Source organism: Suricata suricatta, chromosome 4 (assembly GCF_006229205.1).
Source record: "Suricata suricatta isolate VVHF042 chromosome 4, meerkat_22Aug2017_6uvM2_HiC, whole genome shotgun sequence".
Taxonomy (NCBI): domain Eukaryota; kingdom Metazoa; phylum Chordata; class Mammalia; order Carnivora; family Herpestidae; genus Suricata; species Suricata suricatta.
The window spans coordinates 11,426,248-11,446,131 of NC_043703.1; the positions used below are offsets into that span (position 1 = coordinate 11,426,248).

A 19,884-nucleotide genomic window follows, 5' to 3' on the forward strand; every position below is an offset into this window, starting at 1 on the left:
GTTGACAGCTAGCTCAGAGCCTGAAGCCTGCTTCGGATTCTGTATCTCCCTCTCTCTCTGACCCTCCCCTGCTCGCACTGTCTCTCTCTGTCTCTCAAAAATAAATAAAAAACGTAAAAAATAGATTTCACAGTCATGAGACTGGGCCCCTGATTGGGATTCTCTCTCTCTTTCGCTCTTGCTCTCACTCCTCTCTCTGACCTTACCCTGCTCATGGATGCATGTGGGCACTCGTGCTTTCTTTCAAAATAAACATGTAAAAATAAATAAATAAATAAAATGTTGGACAGTAACTCTCCTCCTCACCCCCAATAGCCTCACTACCAACACACGAATCAAACAAAACACATCTGTGTGGCCTGCCAGTTTTCAAAGCCTAGCCTAGAGAATCCCCAGAGAGAGACTGTCCATCAGAGAGATGCTAATTTAAGAGAGGGCTGAGCTGAGGGGCACCTGGGTGGCTCAGGTGGTTAAGTGTCCAACAGGATCTTGGCTCAGCTCATGATCTTGTGGTTTGTGGGATCAAGCCCCGCATCGGGCTCTGTGCTGATGAGGTGGAGCCTGCTTGGGATTCTGTCTCTCCCTCTCTCTGGCCCTCCCTGGCTCAGTACTCTCTCTAAATAAATAAACAAACTTTTAAAAAAAGTTTTAAGAGAGGGCTGAGCTGTAAAGGCCAAGTACAGGGAAAGTGTGGCCAGTAACAGCTTCATGACAAGCAATGGATGGTTCTACATGTTCAAAGACCTAATGAAGCACTGAATGACAAACAAGGACACCACACTTACAAAGACAGACACTAGAACACCTGAGAAGACAAATGGGAAAGGCAGTTGCCTATTCAGCAGATGTTTAATGTAGACTAAATGGCTCCATTTTGGGGAAAGATGCAGACAGAACATGTATCTGCAAGGTAGAGAAACCCAAGTCCTATTTTAAAGCTTTGAGCATCCAAGGAACCTCTCACTCTTGGGTCTGGTGGAAAAGCATAAGAGAACTAAACTTAAAATCCATTTGTTTTGACTTAGACGTGGCATTCGGGCACCTAATCTGTGTGTGAGCAAGCATGCTACTGTCATCTCTAATCCCCTGGGCTGAAAATGGCTAGCTGAAGGGGACAAAAAGCCCCACCGAAACTCTACACACTAAAATTAATTCTGAAAGGATTAAAGAATCAAATAAAAGCAATGAAGCCAAAAAGACAGCTAGATGAAAGTTCAAGGTGACACACCCATACACCTGTCCACTTTTCCTCCCTTCTACAGTTATACTGCAACAAAAGAACCCTCCAAACACCAGAGAAATGTCTCCTTCCAGAGTCCAGGGAACTAATCAAAAAATACCAAGCCCTCGGGAGAAGCATGAGCAACAGGAATTACTCATCAGAATCATTTAGAGTATTTCTCAGACGTCGGTCAGCCCCCTTGTGGCACCACAATTTTTGCTATATGCCAGTATCACCTATCATGTAATATTTTCTTTAAATCATTTATGATTCAACTAAATAAACATACTTTAATTGAAACTTAGTATTGTCACAGTAAATGGAAAACGAGAGATACTTTGTCATCAGTAGGTGGTAACTACAAAAATAAACGCACTTCACTAAGTTCTTACTAGGATTACTGCTGATGGGAAGAGCCGGGCCTGCCTCCTGTTGCTGCTACAATAGGAAAGGAGCTGCCATGAGAGAGGTGTTCAGACCAGTATCTGAGACTTGCTCTTTGATAACAATCGAGACGAAAAAGAACTTTCTGAAAGGGAGTCATTATCTTACCTTTGTGTCAATGGCACTTCATGTTGGGGCCACATCCTGTTTTAACCATCTCTGGTACAGTAAACACCACACGTGCACAGGTGACAGCTGGGCCAGGAGGCCCTTCCACCAAGCCCCGCTCCCAGACACCCTCTCTCACATTTCTTCCCACACATGGCCATTCATTCATTCCACCACTCCAGCTAGAAAAAAATCTTTAGCCCCAAAGTAAAATCTAAGAAACGTCTCCAAAGAAAGGGGGCAAAGTACTTCAGGAAGACACTGAGCGGGTTGGAGAAAAAGTAGAAAAGAGCTTAGGGCAACATGAAACTCCCAAAGCAGATGGCAGCCTGGGAGACAGGCAGCGGGGGCAGGGGTAGCAAGAGAGTTTACTCAAGAGTAAAGCTCACAGAAAGCGCCAAACCCACCTAATCTTGCTGCCTGAACAGGATTCTCACCATCCCTTAGCTCAACACATGCTTCCCACCTCTGCGTCCTGTAGGGAAACCAGCCTATCCACAGGTTGCACACTTGAACACAGCCTACAATCAGCCCCAACATTTAAGGTTTGGGCCTGATGGGGACAAAGAATACCCACAAATAATGAGGAAACCCACACTAGCTACTTACAAATTCAGTCTTTCACTATGTACAAGAATGGCCAAGCAAGTATCCAGAAAGTTCACTACCTGCGTCCTCTGAAAACTTACGCTGGGAGAGAGTCTCTGGCATCAGGGAAAAAAAACAAAGACAAAGCCAAGAAGAAAATGATGCAAGATTCAAAACACAAATGTAGGGGCACCTGGGTGGCTCAGTCGGTTGAGCGTCCAGCTTTGGCTCAGGTCATGATCTCGCCGTGGGTTCAAGTCCTGCATCCAGCTCTGTGCTGACAGCTAGCTCAGAGCCTGGAATCTATCTTCAGATTCTGTGTCTCCCTCTCTCTCTGACTCTCCCCTGCTCATGCTGTCTCTCTCTCTCTCTTAAAAATAAATAAAACATTAAAAATTTTAAAAGAAAAACAAACACAAATGTAGTTGAGTTTAAGTTAGTTTTTTTAAGCGTTTATTTATTCATTCATTCATTTTGAGAGAGAGCGAGCGAGCAAGCGAGCAGAGGGGCAGAAAGGGAACGAGAGAATCCCAACTAGACTCCGCACTGTCAGCGCAGATACAGGGCTCAATCCCACAAACGGTGAGATGATCTGAGCCAAGATCAACAGTTGGACACTTAACCAACTGAGCCACCCAACCACCCCGAACTGAAATGAAAGTAGTGAAGATACCAAAAGAAATTAAGAAACTCCTTGAAAAAGCACATGTTTTCTGGCCTAGGGCTCTATCTAGGTCTTTCTGATTCTAATTACACATCTTGGTTCTACCATAAATATACAATCATAATAACATAATAGAACTATTGGCTTTGATTTTCTATATCAAAATTAACTTACTGACGATGCATGGAAGGCTTCATTACCATTACAGAGCAGACAGTAAACACACACAGAGTATATAGAACACGGATCAGGAATTAGAGTACAGAAGAGGAGCCCATATTCTTAGTAGTTCCTCATTTTCATAGTGGAGTCTACTGATTGTGTCAAAAATTGATAAATCAAAAAAAAGAGGTTTCCTCTATTATTTAAAATCATAAAGGTAACCACTTTGAGGACTAACCAAACCAAAACTAAAAGATGAAGGAGATGTTGGAGGTAGGCAAATTCCTCATCTTTCACGATGGGGAATCTATGAACAGAACCAGCCGTTGACAGATCAGTAGAGGCATAAATATATTACATAAACTATAATAGTAGGTATAATAGAAGCAGCAAAGAAAAAGGAACTTAAAAGTAGTTCTTCCTTCTGAGGAATATTCATATTATATACTTACTTTTTGTTATACACTTATATTACTCCTATATAAGTGCACACGCAACACACACTCACACATACCTCATAGGGAAAAACAATCTAAAAGAATATGCTCCAAACTGTTGTTGGCATTGAGAATTTCACATTTCATTTCCTTCTCCTCTGGGCTATTTGAACTTGTACCAGCAGTATATACTGTCTTCATAATTAGGAAAAAAGATACAAAAAATGTTAGATGAATATTCAACAGATTTCAGAGGCCTAGGACTCCAATAAAAATAAATTTGCCCTAATAAAATTTATGAGCTAAATCCCTTAATTTTAATGACTTATTTATAAAATCTTCATATGAAAAAAACTTTATGAATAAAATTAAAAAGCAACTGACAAGTGGTTAAAATATTTGTAACATACACCAAGACAAGAGCCAAAACCCATAAAGGCTTTCACAAATCAACTTAATAAAACTCTAATATTCCAGTAGAAAAAAAATGGGCAAAGTACATGAACAGTCAAATCTGTTAAAACATATATTAAAATGGCCAGTAAGGGGCGCCTGAGTGGTTCAGTTGGTTAAGCTTCAGACTTGGGCTCAGGTCATGATTTCCTGGTCTGTGAGTTCGAGCCCTGCTTCAGGCTCTGTGCTGACAGCTCTGAGCCTGGAGCCTGCTTCAGCTTCTGTGTCTCCCTTTCTCTTTGCCCCTCCCCTGCTCATGCTCTGTCTCTCTCTCTTTCCCTCAAAAATAAACATTAAAAAATTTTTTTAATGGCCACTAAATATGAAAGAAACAAGTTCACTTTCTCAAAGACATGCAGATTAAGACAACAATAAAATGCCATTTTTCCATCTCTCAAGTGGCAAAAATTATTTTAACTTATCCTGCTCAACTGTTACAAGTGTAGTGAGAAAGATATGCTCGTAAGCTGATAAAAAGGGTGACATGATACACTTTCCAGAAGGACTCAGCAATACAGATCAGAGCTTTAAAATGTTCCTTTCTTTGGTCCTGTAATTCCACATTTGTGATCATTTCTTTAGGATGAAGTCAAAGACATGATCAATAACTTAGTGATAAAAATGTTCACCACCACACTGTTTAAGTGGGAAAATGCTGGAGAAAAACATTTTAATATGATATTTTAGAATATTTCAAAGTCATGATTCTGTATCCAAGATAATTTCAGGGGAGCATACTTGAAGGCCACGTCTGTGTAAAACCACGCACACATACGTGCAGGCACGTACACATGTGAGTGAGAGAGGGGAAAAGAATGCTCACGTAAATACTGCACAGAAAAAGTCTCAAAGAAGGAGCACTAACCTATCAGTGGTGGTTATTTCGGGGGGTGTCATTATGTGAGACCACTTCTTTCTACATTATGTATTTGTATAATGTCTGAACTTTCTGGCAGTGAGCATGTTTCTGTTTTATAATAAGGCAAAACAAAACAATGTTAAAAATTAGCTTTGAACACGATTAATGATACGAGGCAAATTCATTTATAATGATTAAATGAAAATAGAATAGTAAACTGTACAAAGGTCCAACTTTACTTTTAAACTTGTTTCTATGCATACAGGTGGCAAAATGCACACACCACCAATATGTAAACACGAATGAAGTCTGGGCAGCACAGTGACATGGTATTTTATGTTTGTTCCTTATAGTTCCCAAATTTCATTTAATGAAAACCATCTCCAATAAGTCTTAGAATCAAAGAGTTAATAAAGTTAAATTTCTTTGCTGCAGGGCCGCTAAAGGTCTCAGACCTGCTAATTTGCCTTGGCAGTCTTTAAAAAAATAGTATGGCTGGCAACATTAGGACCATACTCAGCTACAGAACACTTTCCAAAAAGTAATACTGTGCTCTTTCCACTCTATCATGCTACATTCAGGAGACTAAAATGACATCAACACTGGAAAATGTCTGAGAACAATGCAATGTAACTTAAAAATTTTTAAGAAAAACATGTGGGAAAGAGAATAATGATTTAAATGAGGGTTAAATTATAATTCTTATTTAGGGGCGCCTGGGTGGCTCAGTCAGTTAAGCGTCCAACTTCAGCTCAGGTCATGATCTTGTAGTTCGTGAGTTTGAGCCCCGTGTCAGGCTCTGTGCTGAGCTCAGAGCCCGGAGCCTGCTTCCAATTCTGTGTCTCCCTCTCCCTTCTTGTGCTCTGTCAGTTTTTCTCTCTCAAAAATAAACGTTAAAAAAAATTCTCAGGGTGCCTTGGTGGCTCAGTCAGTTAAGCCTCCAACTTGGACTCAGGTCATGATCTCACAGTTTGTGGATACAAGCCCCGTATTGGGCTCTGTGCTGACAGCTCAGAGCCTGGAGCCTAATTTGGATTCTGTGTCCTCCTCTCTCTTCTCTCTGCCCCTTCCCAGCTCTCTCTCTTTCTCTGTCTCTCTCTCAAAATTAAACATTAAAAAAATTCTCATTTATAATAATAATTTAAATGAGGATTAAAACTTAAGCAACATACAGAATGATGACTATAAATAATTATATTGTATAGTATACTTGAAACTTATTGAAGTAGATCTTATATTTTTTTCACCAAACATCTACATACACAAAAAGAGAACTATGTGAAGTGATGGAAATGTTAATTCACTAGATTTTTCAGTAATCATTTCACAATAAGCACATAGAACAAAAGGTCACATACAACATAAATATATAAAACTTTTATTTGTCAATTGTATTTCAATAAAGCTAATAAAAATAAACAAGCGGTACCTCACTGGCTCAGATGGAATAGCAGGCAACTACTGATGGCAGGGTCCTATGTACAAGTCCATGTCGGATGTAGAGATGACTAAAAAAAGAGTTGGTTAAGCATCCAACTCCTGATTTCGGCTCAGGTCATGATCTCACTGTGGAGCCTGCTTAGGATTCTCTCTCTCCCTCTCCCTCTGCCCCTCCCTTGCTCACATGCTCCCACTCTCAAAAATAAATATACAAACTTTAAAAAAATCAAAATAAGCTAAACACTATGATTTAAAATTAAACTTAAAGCAATTTTTTAATTAAAAAAAAGAAAGAGGCATGCCTGGGTGACTCAGTCTGTTGAGTGTCTAACTCATGATTTTTGGCTCAGGTCACGATCCCAGGGTCACGAGATTGAGACACACCAAGCCTGGAGCCTGCTTGAGACAGTCTCTGTCTGTCTGTCTGTCTGTCTGTCTCTCTCCCCCCCTCACCCCTGCTCACACTCTCTCTAAAATAAATAAATAAATAAATAAATAAATAAATAAATAAATAAATACACACAGGCCCAAGGGAGACATTTAAAAACAAAACAACAAAAAGCTTAAGCACCTAGTCACTCTACCAGAGTTCCACAAGGCACACTTTAAAGATGTGGGGGTAAATTATTTACAAGATATTCTTTATCAGGTTGTTCTTATTAAAATTCTATAGAAATGCATTTTTTTAAGTTTATTTACTTATTTTGAGAAAAAAAGAAAGAGAGAGAGAATGCATGCATGAGGAGGGAGGGGCAGAGAGGGAAAGAAAGAATCCCAAACAGACTCCATACAGTGTGGAGCCCAACACAGGGCTCGAACCCACAAATCAAGAGATTATGACCTGAGATAAAGTCCAATGTTTGGACCAACTGAGCCACCCAGGCACCCCATAGAAATGCATTTTTAATACAGCTTGATTTAAGGTAGGTTCCATCTTCATTAATATGACTGATACTGACACAACCTGAGAACGGAAGAAGACAGTAACTTGACTAATAAGGGGGAAAGAGAGAAAAGAAGAAAATGCAAATAACTATAGTGTAGTAGCTATGACAAAAAGATCCTAATTAGGACATAAAACATCCCTACTGAAAGCAAAACGGATCTTGGGCCCCACTTAGAAGAAAGAGGGAGCCTTGGGGGGGTGACAGGAATGTGGGAGGACACAGGCGTGCACCTGCAGCGGTCACGAGCGGGGCACCGGGACACAGTAACACAGTCTCCCATGACTCGGAAACGAGCCCCCTGCGAGGCTGAGCCACTCCTCATCACTGGACTACAGCGATCGCAGTGGTCGGGAGAGAGAAGTGTGCTTAACACGTCTGTACGTCTGAGAAGCTGTCATGTGCATTCATTCAGAACACAGAAAACGGACCCAGATGGCCTAGGTTCAAATTCTAATTGTGCTTCTTACCCCAGCGCTGTGATCTTGGGAAAGTCACTAAATGTCTGTGCCCAAGCTTCCTCATCTGCACACTGGGGAAAATAATCCTATTACCTCATCAGGCTGTTCTGAGCATTAAATGAGTTAATATATGGAAACTGCTTAGAACAGAGCCTAGCTGTAACTGTTATGTAAGTAATACGTTACACAAATAAAATTTAGTTATAGTGTGACATAAGTAAAACCAGCAATAACACACTTATTAGTTACTAATTGAAAATTTTTAAGAAATCACATAGATATGAGATTTCTTATAACCTCATTTAGGTTATGACTTTCTCTCAGACATTTCTCCTAAGACTTGGAAGTTATGGTCCCATTGCTCCCAGCCGTTTTCCTTGAAGGGAAAGGGGAACAAATTGACATTAGTTTTGGAAGTAGGCAAACCTGGGTTCAAATCCTAGCTTTTCCACGTGCTAGTTATGTGATTTTGGACAAATTATGTTCTGAGCTTCAAAGTATTCATTTCTGGCAAAAAAGAATAACAATACCTAGCATTACTCTGAAAATTATATAATAACTTAAGGAAAACAACATTTTTTCCTTTAAATTGCTGGTGAAGCTATACATACCATCCTTTAGGGCTAGAATTTGGCAGTATACGTCAAAAATTATAAAACAGTACTGTTTATTTATTCTTCTTTCACCTCTGGAAACATCTGAAAATTAAGATGCTCTATGCATCACTGTAATAGAAGAAAAAAAAGAGAGAAGCACGAACCTAATTCTGTAAGAATAACATACTTGGAAAATGCTATGACAATGGGGAGAAGAACAGAATACACACATAGTCATTGTGATTGCTTTTTAAAAGTATTTTGTGGGGGCGCCTGGGGTGTTCAGTCGGCTAAGCATCCGGCTTCGGCTCAGGTCATGATCTCACGGTTCGTGGGTTCAAGCCCCACATCGGGCTCTGTGCTGACAGTTCAGAGCCTGGAGCCTGCTTCAGATTCCGTGTCTCCCTCTCTCTCTGACCCTCCCCTGCTTCCGCTGCCTCTCTCTGTCTCTCAAAAATAAATTAAAAACATTTTAAAAAATTAAAAAAATATAAAAGTATGTTGTGAGAAATAAAGGCAAGTTACAAAATAGTATTTGAGTGTGATAAATTTATTTGGATATTCATTTTGGCACCAGAAAAAGTATGAAGATAAACACCATGATGTCAATAAATGCTATTTTTATTTCTACTACTTTCCCATATTTCAGAGTTTTCTAAAATGAACTGTATTCAATTGGTCATAACAAAAATCAGTTCATTTAAAACAAGAACATAAGGAGTGCCTAAGTGGCTGAATTGGTTAAGCGTCCGACTGTGGGTTTTGACTCAGGTCATGATCTCGTGGTTTGTGAGATCAAGACTCCTGAGGTGGGGGCTCCGTGCTGTGTGCTTGGGATTCTCTCTCCCTCGCTCTCTGCCCCTCTCCTGCTTGCTCATGAGCTCTCTTGCTCTCTCTCCGTCAAAATAAATATGAAAATTTAAATATTTCTTAAAAAACCAAGAATGGTCTTAAAAAGAGTTTTAAGAAACATAGGAAATGGCTTATCCCCAAGAGTCAGGCATTAAAGGCAAGTGTGCAGGGTTTGGGCAACCCTGATCTGATGAATTAATCCTTTACTGCAACAAAGAATGAAATTGGAGCAGAAAATATAAATTCTAATGTCACCTTTCAAGGGCCAGCCAAATGATTCTTGGCCCCCAAAATAGAAATCCAACTAGAACAGGACGATAAGACTGGAGTTTCCATTAAGGTACCGAAAACAAAGGCGGCTGCACACCAAAAACAAAGGGAAGGCCTACACCAAAATGCAGAATTTACAAAGAAAAGTAACCGCGTGCAGTCCCATGGCTCTTAGACTCTCCTCAGCCTGACTATGAAGATAACCGGAGGGGGTGGAACAGCACTGAACAGAGGGCATCAGGAAAGGGCTCTGTGCGACGCGCATCCAAGGGCGGCAAGTACACCCCACCCTCTCATGGAGCTGAATTGGGGGACTGGGGGCCTATGCAGTGAGCTAAATATGTGACTCCTAAGGCGGAGGTACAGTGGATTTCCGCCTCGGGGAACCCAGTGTGAAGGAAGACGCAGCCATGTTGATCACAGGGTTCAAATGCACAACCAAGGCAAAGAACCAGCAACTCCAGCAGAGCACAAGTGGACCGCATGCAACGATCAGCAGTGGGGTCAAGTTTGGTTCAGTCCCACAGTGCCCTTAAGCAAGCCAAAAGGACTCCAGACGGAGGAAATGGCAGGTGGACCTAAGTTCCTAGGAACTAAGGAAGACTCACCAAATAAAGCCCACCAACCAATGCATCCCCCCCAAGCCAGGGAGTAGCAGGGACGGGAGGCTCACAAGAATCTAAAGAGCCCACAGGACAGTCACAGCTTTAACCAAAGAACTATCCGATTTCCTATCCCTTCCTCCTCCCACACCACTCAATCTAGAACCTAATATGATCAGAAACAGAAAATCTGAGACAGAGGGAAACACAAAAAGAGCAGAAGCCAATCACAACCCTTTCTCTCACAGCAAGTGATTGCCAGGTACAAGTCTTAACGAAGAGAAAAAAGAAAACGTCTTACCTTTGAATAAAGACTGATGTGCTGATTAAAATGTTCAACTGCATATTTTTATTTAATATAGGCCCCATGTCCAACATGGGGCTCAAACTCAGAACCCTGAGATCAAGAGTCACATATGCTACCAACTGAGCCAGCCAGGTGTCCTTAATTGCATATTTCTTAATTTAAGTTAAGCCTGTATTTTGTGACTTCTATTTCCTAAGATTAGCACCACCTGAATGTACCTTTCGTCTTTTATTTACCACTGAATTCTAAGCATCTATAAGACTAGCTGGTTCACAAGAGTGCTCATTAAATAGCTGCAGAATCAGTAACTTGAAGAGTGAATAAAAAAGTCATAGGTCTGATACCTTTTCATAAAGAAAAAAGCTTCTTCCAAGCTGAGTACACTTTAAAGAGATGGTGAGAGACAAAATATTTGATCATCGCCCACAAGTTTTGTACTTAACACAATGAATACATAAAGAAAGAATATGTCAGCAACAACACAACTTCTTTAGAGCACAAAAACAGCTGCAGGGGCTCCTGGGTGGCTCTGTCATTGAAGCGTCTGGCTTCGGCTCAGGTCATGATCTCACAATTGTGGGTTCAAGCCCCGTGTCAGGCTCTCTGCTGACAGCTCAGAGCCTGGAGCCTGCTTCAGATTCTGTGTCTTCCTCCCTCTCTACCCTCCCCTGCTCACACCTTCTCTCTCTCTCTCTCTCAAAAATAAATTAAAAAAAACACAGAGCTGCAGTGGTAAACTTTCGAGGGGGACAGAGTATGCAGACCTTGAATTATGCAGGGGACAGAGTACCCATCACTATGGCTCGCCCATCTCCGAAGTGAGATAAATGTCCCCACAGTCACTGACACCACTGGACCTTACATGCATCTAACTCCCCTAACTACATCTGACTCCAAGCTCCCTAACTGGTTTTGATCCAAACTGGTTCCAACTCAGCTCAAAACAGTATTCCTCACTCTAATAAATTTGCACTGGGTCCCATCTCAGTGCTGTGTGAATTTAGTTATAGCAAGACACCCAAGCACCTAAGTCTTCAAAGGGCCACCGAACACAGCTGTGTCGCCCCCAGATTCCCTCCCCAGCCACATGTCCCTATGGTCCACTCACTATTTCGACTCTCCACCTCTGGTTCACTCCTTACCTCAAACCCTAATGAGCCAGTGAAACTGCCCTCCTTGCAGTAACCATAACCCACTAATGCCAAATCCAGCAAACACTGAGGATATGAGAGAACTTCCACAGATGTGGGCAGGAGTATGAAGACAACCAGGTGAGTATGGAATTTAAAAATAAAAGTCAAGGAGGAAAGAACTTTAGAAAGAAACGCTCACCAAAGCCAATGTAAGAGAACAGACCACTAAGACAAGGACGGGGAAGCACCCAGTAAATCTGCTGGTGTGGAAATCCCTGGTCACCTGGTCCACAGTAGTTTTCGTGGGGAGTGGGGAGGGATTCCGGCTGCGGTGGGTGGAGTACAAAGCCATGCCAGTGCAAAGAACTGCTGGTGAACTGAAGAAGGCTAAAGAGGGCAGGGATGTGAGAAAGGAGATCAAGCGAAGAAGGTCGCCTTTCAAGGACTGTGGTTGGGAAGAAGAAACAGAGCAGTCAGCAGCTGGGAAGGTAGAGGATGGAATAGACAGATGGGTTAGGCTTTTGCACTTTTCAGAACACACTCAGAAGATCCCAGTTAAAAATACCTAACTCGGGGGGTGCCTGAGTGGCTCAGTGGGTTAAGCGTCTGACTCCTAATATCAGCTCAGGTCATGATCTCATGATTTGTGAGATCAAGTCCCGCCTCGGACTCTGCATGGATAATGCAGAGCCTGCTTGGGATTCTCTCTCTCTGTCCCTCCCCCACTTGTGCTCTCCTTCTCTCTCAAAATAAACAAACTAAAAAACAAAACAAAACCAAAAACCCCTAACCCTGGTCTTTACACACACTTTTAATCTTTACAACAACTCAAGAAAAGAGAGAGTAACATCCTCTCCTTTCCACAGGTAGGGGACCTGAGGCCCTCTGGGAGTCTCTGAAAAGCTCCCTATAGCATCAAAAGGAAAAAGCACCAGATTTAACCACATGCCAGGCTCATGCTCTCAGAGAGAATGAAGAAGCGACATTAGCAAAGACAGTAGAAAATGAATTAGGAAGAGATGGAGGGTGGGCCTCAGCTAGAAGGGCGCATCATTCCTTTAGCCTGGGAAAAGGGAAAGGAACAGAGTCTGCATGCCAGACCAACTCTTACTCATCCCGCAAAACTCAACTCGAGTATCACCCACTCGATGCGAAGTCTTTGACAACTGGTAAAGTGTGGACGTAAACAAGACAGGGAGAGACATGCCCAGGTGACAGCCCCTATTTGGCGGGTATTTTAAGAGTGATATGGGTAGAGACTAGGAAGAGTCTTGAGGACGGGGATGAAAGGGTAAGGGCCCAGGGAGATGACTGAATGCAGGGACTCGGATCAGGCGCCACACGTGAACACAAGGTGAGGTTTTGCCAGATGACTGTAGCGGGACAGGAGCACCAGGTCTCTGAGAGTCTAGATGAGAATGCAGCTCCAGACTTGATATGGAAGACACCGGAAATGGACTGTAAACCGGAGACAACGAGGAGAATGGAGAGTCTGGGGCTCAGAGTCACTGTGGTGAGAGAGTATAGAAGCTGCAAGCGTTTATTTACAACACAAGACAAACCAAACTGAACTGGGGGGAAAGATGGGTTTCCTCCAAGGAAAGACCCATCTCTGTCTACTCTGCCGTCTCCTCTTTCCCCACCGTCTCTCAGCTACTAGAATCGCCTGATGTCCTGTCCTCGGCCTTCTAACTCTACTCAGCGCTTCCGGTGTCCTCACACGCATCCACAGCAGAGCTTCGACCTAACTACCCACACCCAGTCCAGCTCCCTCTCTCCAAATGTCCCCTGGTACCTCTGTCTGGGCACCACAGAACACCCCCGCCTCTGGCATTAACTGTGTCCACAGCTGAACTCATCTTTCCTTGAAAATGAGCTCCCCCTTTTCCGCATCCCCTACCTTAGTGAATGTCTCCCCAGAGCCACGTTCAACTCCTCTTCATCCCCAAAATCCAACAAGTTTTAAGGGCACAACCCACCTACTCACACATCTTTAGAATCTTTCTTCACTCTCCTGTTCATTCTCACCGCTGCCACCTGACGTGGGCCTCCAGCTTCTCCCACTGGACTCTATTTTCTCTGCCCCTTCTGCTGGCCACCCTCTTGTTTTGATCTAAATCTCTTTGTCCACTAGAATCTCCTGGAGATAACTTTAAAAATTAGATTTCTGATGCCCACATTAGCCCTTCTCAATCTCTCTGGGGATGAGACCCAGGAATATGGACGTTCGGAAAGCTTGATGGTTGATGTTTTTGCATCAGGCCTCAGGCAGCATCTCGAAAACACTGCTCCCATCACGGGCAAACGTGTCCCGATTTCCGTCCCACAGCACCTTGAGGCATTCACAAGTGGCGCTCCAGGCCATCGCCTCCCTCCGCTTCTCTGGAGGCCGCCCCATCAGTCCTTCCCGCCTGAGTCCCAGAACAGAGGGAAGGGCTCAGCCACTCCTCCACCCGCTTCCCCAGCGCCGCCTCCTCTCCCGCACCAGGTGGGAGATCTCACCACAGCCCTCCTAAACTGCTCAGTCTGGCCATACCCGTCAGTCCTCTAGTTCAAGGACAGAGTCACAGACGCCCTTTCCTTGATCTGTTGCCCCGGCAGCACCAGGTTCTTCAGCACCTTGAAAATGCCCAGCTGTGGGGCGCCTGGGTGGCTGTCGGTTAAGCCTCCAACTTCGGCTCAGGTCAGATCTCACGTTCGTGGGTTCGAGCCCCGCGTCAGGCTCTGTGCTGACAGCTCAGAGCCTGGAGCCTGCTTCCAGTTCTGTGTCTCCTTCTCTCTCTGACCCTCCCCCTCCCTTGCTATGTCTCTCTTGTATCAAAAAAATAAATTAAAAAAAAAAAAAAGAAAGAAAATGCCCAGCTGTGCCTGGTTCAGTCTTTACGTTTGCTGCTCCCTTTTCACAAAATGCACACGTTTCCGTAAGTTCTGGCATGGCTGGCTCCTTCATACCGTTTGGGTCTCCACTTAAGGTCATCTTCCCAGATATCCTCCTGGACCACACTTGCCAACGCAGTCACGCCCCACACCCTCAATCTATCACACTTGTATTTTCTTCACGACGCTTATCACTATGTGAAATCACATTGTTAACGTGCTTGATGCTGGTCTCCTTTATCCTGTTTACCACTCGACCCTCTGTACACAGTGTGTGGCTTATGTGGGTACCCAACAGACACTTGTTGAATAAATAGAGGAAAGTAAATACAGCACTAACTCGCCATTATCTACTAGTCACAAAATGAGGAAATATGCGGGTGGTAGGAAACGGCAGGGACTTTTCCTTTGAAAAGAGAATGTTACTCACCATCCCTGGGGTCACAGGTAGATTATTCTTCCTCAGGATACTCAAGATTAGAACGTCGACTTACCAAAGAGCCACACAACTTACCTAAATGAAATCAATCCCCTCTCAGTGGGTAGCCTGGCAAAGAAAAATGTTAGAGCAGATAGCTGCTCATACCCGGTCTCGCCAGAGACCAGTCCTGGAAAAACTGCCCAAACTCCACTGTAAGTACTGCAAACAGGGACCGAGACTTCTCCAACACCGCAATCCCAGCACCTAGCAGTTTCCAGCCCACAAGAGATGGTCCAAACATTTGTTAAATGAGCACATAAGACATAGCCTTCTGAGGAATGGCCATCCCATCAAGTCTTACCCTGAGGATACACTTATTTTAGAAACAGCGCAAGACAGCTGAGAAGTCTTGGCCTATGCCTCTCCCTGGGCAGGAGTCTGATTCCTAGAATTCAATACCCATCAACCCTGTGCCATAGGTAATCAAGTATTACCTTCTCCAGTGTCACCGTGCCTCAAATCTGAATAAACACTGCCAATGCAATGGCTAATACGGTGTGGTAACCAGTGACAGTAATCAGTGACCCAGTAATACAGTACAGTGACCTTTCTAATATTTTGTTCAGCAAGGAAGGATAGCTCAAAATGTTGAAATAACTAAAATATTAAAATTCTAACATTCATTTTACATCCATCAGTGTATGGCTCACTGTGTGATCCCAAGAAAAATCACACCACGTTCTTGAACAATCTTATGTTCTTTATCCAAAGGATAGTTTGGGGAAGATTAACTAGCTAGTACTTGTAACCTACTCTGAAGCCAATGAGTATCATAAGTCAAATTAACTAGAAACAAAGGAAATCAGAGGCACCTCAATGGCTCAGTTGGTTGGGTGACCGACTCTTGATTTTGGCTCAGGTCATGATTTCACAGTTCATGGGATCAAGCCCCACACTGGCTCTGTGTTGACAGGAAGCCTGCTTGGGATTCTCTCCCTCTCTTTCTGCCCTTCCCCTGTGTGCGTGCTCTCTCTCTGTGTCTCTCTCAAAATAAATAAATAAACATTTTACTTTTAAAAAGGGAAATCATAAATATTCAATCTACTCCAAAACCGGAGGCTAAGAAGTGAGGAAGATTTTAAATTAGGCCTGTGTCTCTGATACTCTCAGACGGAGACCTGTATTCTCGGAAAAGGTTTCCAACAATCAAAATAGATTTTTAATCTTTGGAAACGTCAACTGCGTCCATCCTCTGGCAAGATTAAGTTCGCATGTAGAGAGCTATGAAGTTCTAACAGTGACAAGATATCGAAAAATTATGCCTGTTGAACAGTTTACTGTTGCTGCGCTAGTGCCTGATCCCAGTGCTGTTTACTTAACACACAGCCCACCTCACCAACAGCCAACCACACAATTTCAGGGAAAACAAGAAAGCTGTTTAAAAGGTTGCATATACTTCACTGCCCTCTCTGCTGACCACCGCTGACGTTCAAGGAAAAGATCACGGCCACATCCAGCGGCAACGTCCGCGCCTTCCTGCCAAACGACTTAACTTCCTTCCACTTTAATGGACTTTAATCAGTTTTTATTTGTTTTAAAACCCTTAAGGGCCACCGAGGAAGAAAGAAAGCTAAGTTAAACCTGAGGGGTGAGCTCCTGAGATGGAGGCTGGAATCCGCATCAGAGGGAGAGCCAGTTCGGTCCCTCCGTAGCCTAAATGGAGCAAGGTGACTGGGAAGGGGGCAGGCTTCCAGCATCGGCTCCACCGGGGCAAGCCTCTTCTTTCGGCCTGGCACCCGCGCCGACGAGCGCCAGGGCTCGAGCCCGACACACGCCGGGACTCCCAGCGCGACCCTAACTGTCCCGCCCACCCACCTGCGGCAGCGCCCGCAACACCTCAGCATCGCACCTGGGGCTCCCAGGCGGGGGCCGGGCTGACGGCGGGCCTCAGTCCCCACTGGCCCCTCCAGTCTGAGGCGGGGGCGGTGCCCGCTGCCCCTCCCGGGCAGGAACCACTGAGGTTCGGGCGCGGGGATGAAGGGTCGGCCCCCAAACCTCCTGCAACCCCGAGGGTCCCCGCTGCCCCAGGCTTCTCAAGGAGGTGCCTAGGGTGGCTCGTAGGGAACAGCCATGGAGGCGGCAGCCGGTACTCACAAAGCCCACTGGAGCCGGTGCTGGCGAACATGGTCCCGCCGGACCCGGAGCCCCCGCGGGGGACAGGGGGAGGGGAAGTGGAGGTGGAGAGACCCGGCGACGACGCAGGCGCACTCCTAGCTTGGCGGCGAATCCGGCAACTGGATTCCACTCCAGGGGCTGCCTGTGAGCAGCGCATGCGCAGCCCGTGGGGTGCACCGCTTCTCCCGCCCCCTCCCTTCCTGCCTGTGAAGGGAAGTCGGTCCGCAACGGGGGCGATCCGTGGGTCCGGGTTTTTCCGACTGCCGCGGGCCCCCTTTAGAAAAGGAATGGGGAGTAAGCGGGAAGAGTGTAACTCCTGGAGGCTGCACGTAAATACTCAGCGCCGCCCCAGGCCCGCTGGTGTGCCTGGCAGCGGATTCTTCCAGAGTGCCGGCGTGGGGATATCCCTCGCGACCTCTAACCTCTTCACGACTGGACGCCCGGCGCGTTCCACGCATGCTCAGTCTTTCCGGCCCCCCCCCCCACCTTGAAGTTCGCTCCCGCGAGGTCTGTAGACGGTAAATATGTTGAGTTCCGGTGTCCTGCAGAGTGCTAGAGGCCGCTTGGTCGCAGGGAGCAGCGTTGTCCAGTGTCATCCTTTTTCTACGTCTATCCCATACGGAATCCCCTGAAAAAGCGCCGAGTGTCGTGGTGCCCAGACCCCACCCCACCACACCGCGCCGGCAGGTGAACGGGATCCTGGGAGTAACGAGTCTAACTATGGCTGAGCGATCTTGCTCCCTAAACTTCTGCTTTGGCGTCCATCCAGACATGGGCCATTTCGGTTTTTTTCCACTTGCAAAGTTAATCTTTGCTAAAGCAAAGTCATGTTTTTTTTAAATGAGTTTGAGCCTGAAAATAAGTGACACATTTTCCTTGGGCTTTTCTTTGTTAAGTTTGTTCACGGCCTTGAAATAGATTTTACATTTCCCTTCAGATTCATCTAATTGAATTATTTTTGCAATAAAATGATGCTGTAAAGATCCTATAAGTTTTGCAGAAACTGTTAGCTGGCAATAAAACTGATTGCCAACATAACTCAATGGTTCTCAAAGTAGGTGTGGCGACTCCCCCTACCCCAATTTAGGGAATTTTTTTTTCACTCCTATTCACTCAAAGTATTGGAATTTGCCACCATGCATTTGGAAGGGCTGCATAACTTAGTAAACCGATATTTTCCAGTTGATCAATGCGTCACATTACAATATGCAATTCAAACTTCAAGATAAACCAATACATTTTAGTGGAACAGTACAAAAAGTTCATTGATAGGCTTTCAGATTTCTCATTACAACTAATCTTTTGAGAAGCTACTGTTGCAGGATTAATTCAATACCCAAGACTTGTTGTCTTGCCACTTTGAAGAAAGAGGAGGTGGACACAAAATGAGCAGCAGGCAAAAGTTTATTAAAGTACAAGATCAGAAAGGAAGACTAGTATGAACGCTCTCTTTACAGGGAGGGTCGTTCCAAGTAAATACCTGTGGACTATACACAAGGGACTGTTTTATGGGGTTTTGGTGCGTCTGCTTATGTTCCCCCTTGTTCCCTCTCAGGTTTTACCCTTACTAGCTAGGTAATTCTAAATGCCTATCATTCCTTGTTGGTTGGCTCATTTCCATTGTACAAGGGGTGGTTTGTGGCCATACTGTTCCTGGTGGGTCATACATTTTATGGTCTACTTATTTTTAGTCAGGTCTTTTGTCAAATTCATGAGGGAAACCTGAGGGCGTTAGGTAGTCTGTCACATTCTTAAGACAGGAACTTTATGCCTCAGTGAGTTTGCCCAAGGCTAGATGTTCCCAGAAAAAATGTTTTAAAATACATGTTTTTCCCCACCCAGAGACCTTCAAGCCTTAGCTTCTCCCTTCCTGCTACTGAATCCTGTCTTTCCCTATCAAACTACCATTTAAGGGGCACCTGAGTTAAATATCGTACTCTTTATTTCAGCTCAGGTCATGATCTCACAGTCACAGGATCGAGCCCAGCATCGGGTCCATACAGGCATGGAGCCTGCTTGGGATTCTCCCTCTCTCTCTCTGTCCCTCTGCCGTTCGTGCTCTCTCTTTCTCAAATAAATATTAAATAAACTACCATTTAAACTGTGCTGTAGTATCAAAATAAGGCACATATTATCTGAAATGACTATTAAAATGCTTCCAACTGCAAAGCTGTGTACACAGAGGCCCCAATCTCTTCATATACTTCAGCCTAAACAGTGTATCACAGCAAACTGAAAGCAGAAGCAGATATGAGGACCCAGCTGGCTTCTATAAAGCCAAACATCCCGACATTTGCAGAAATGTGCAATAATGTTCTTCCCCATAATTTTTTGCTTGAAAGAGTACAGTAAATTTTCACAAAAATATATTAGTTATGTGCGATGGGTATGTTATTGTTATTTTAAAATTAATTTCAAAGTTTTTTTTATAATCTTTTAAATCTTTACTTTTGAGAGAGGAAGAGAGCAGGGGATGGGCAGAGGGAGAGAGCAGGAGACACCGAAGCAGGCTCCAGACTCCAAGCTGTCAGCACAGAGTCCGACGCAGGGCTGGAACCCACAAACTGTGAGACCATGACCTGAGCCAAAGTCAGATGCTTAACCAACTGAACCACCTAGTGCCCCTAATTTCTAACAGTTTAAAATTTTCCTGTCTCTTAGTTAATTTCTAATATATTAAATACTGATAGATATAAACCCATGTGATCAAAAGCATTTGCAGGGGTGCCTGGGTGGCTCAGTAGGTGAGCGTCCGACTTCGGCTGACGTCATGATCTCGCAGTCAATGAGTTCAAGCCCCACGTCAGGCTCTGTGCTGACCGCTCAGAGCCTGGAGCCTGCTTTTGATTCTGTCTCCCTCTCTCTCTCT

The 19,884-nt window shown here is 44.3% G+C and overlaps 1 protein-coding gene across 3 annotated transcripts in view; it reads right to left on the reverse strand.

Moving 5' to 3' along the window:
• Window positions 1-17,394, reverse strand: part of UBAC2 (UBA domain containing 2) — a 66,135-nt gene extending 48,741 nt beyond the window's left edge. Inside the window, exon 1 of one of the 3 annotated variants that reach the window (XM_029936491.1) lies at window positions 16,995-17,394. In XM_029936491.1, the coding sequence (XP_029792351.1) occupies window positions 16,995-17,172 (178 nt within the window). In that variant the 5' untranslated portion in view covers window positions 17,173-17,394. The remainder of the gene's footprint in view (window positions 1-16,994) is intronic. The other 2 variants (XM_029936493.1, XM_029936492.1) reach the window with 2 other exon arrangements.
• Between the last annotated feature and the right edge of the window lie 2,490 nt (window positions 17,395-19,884).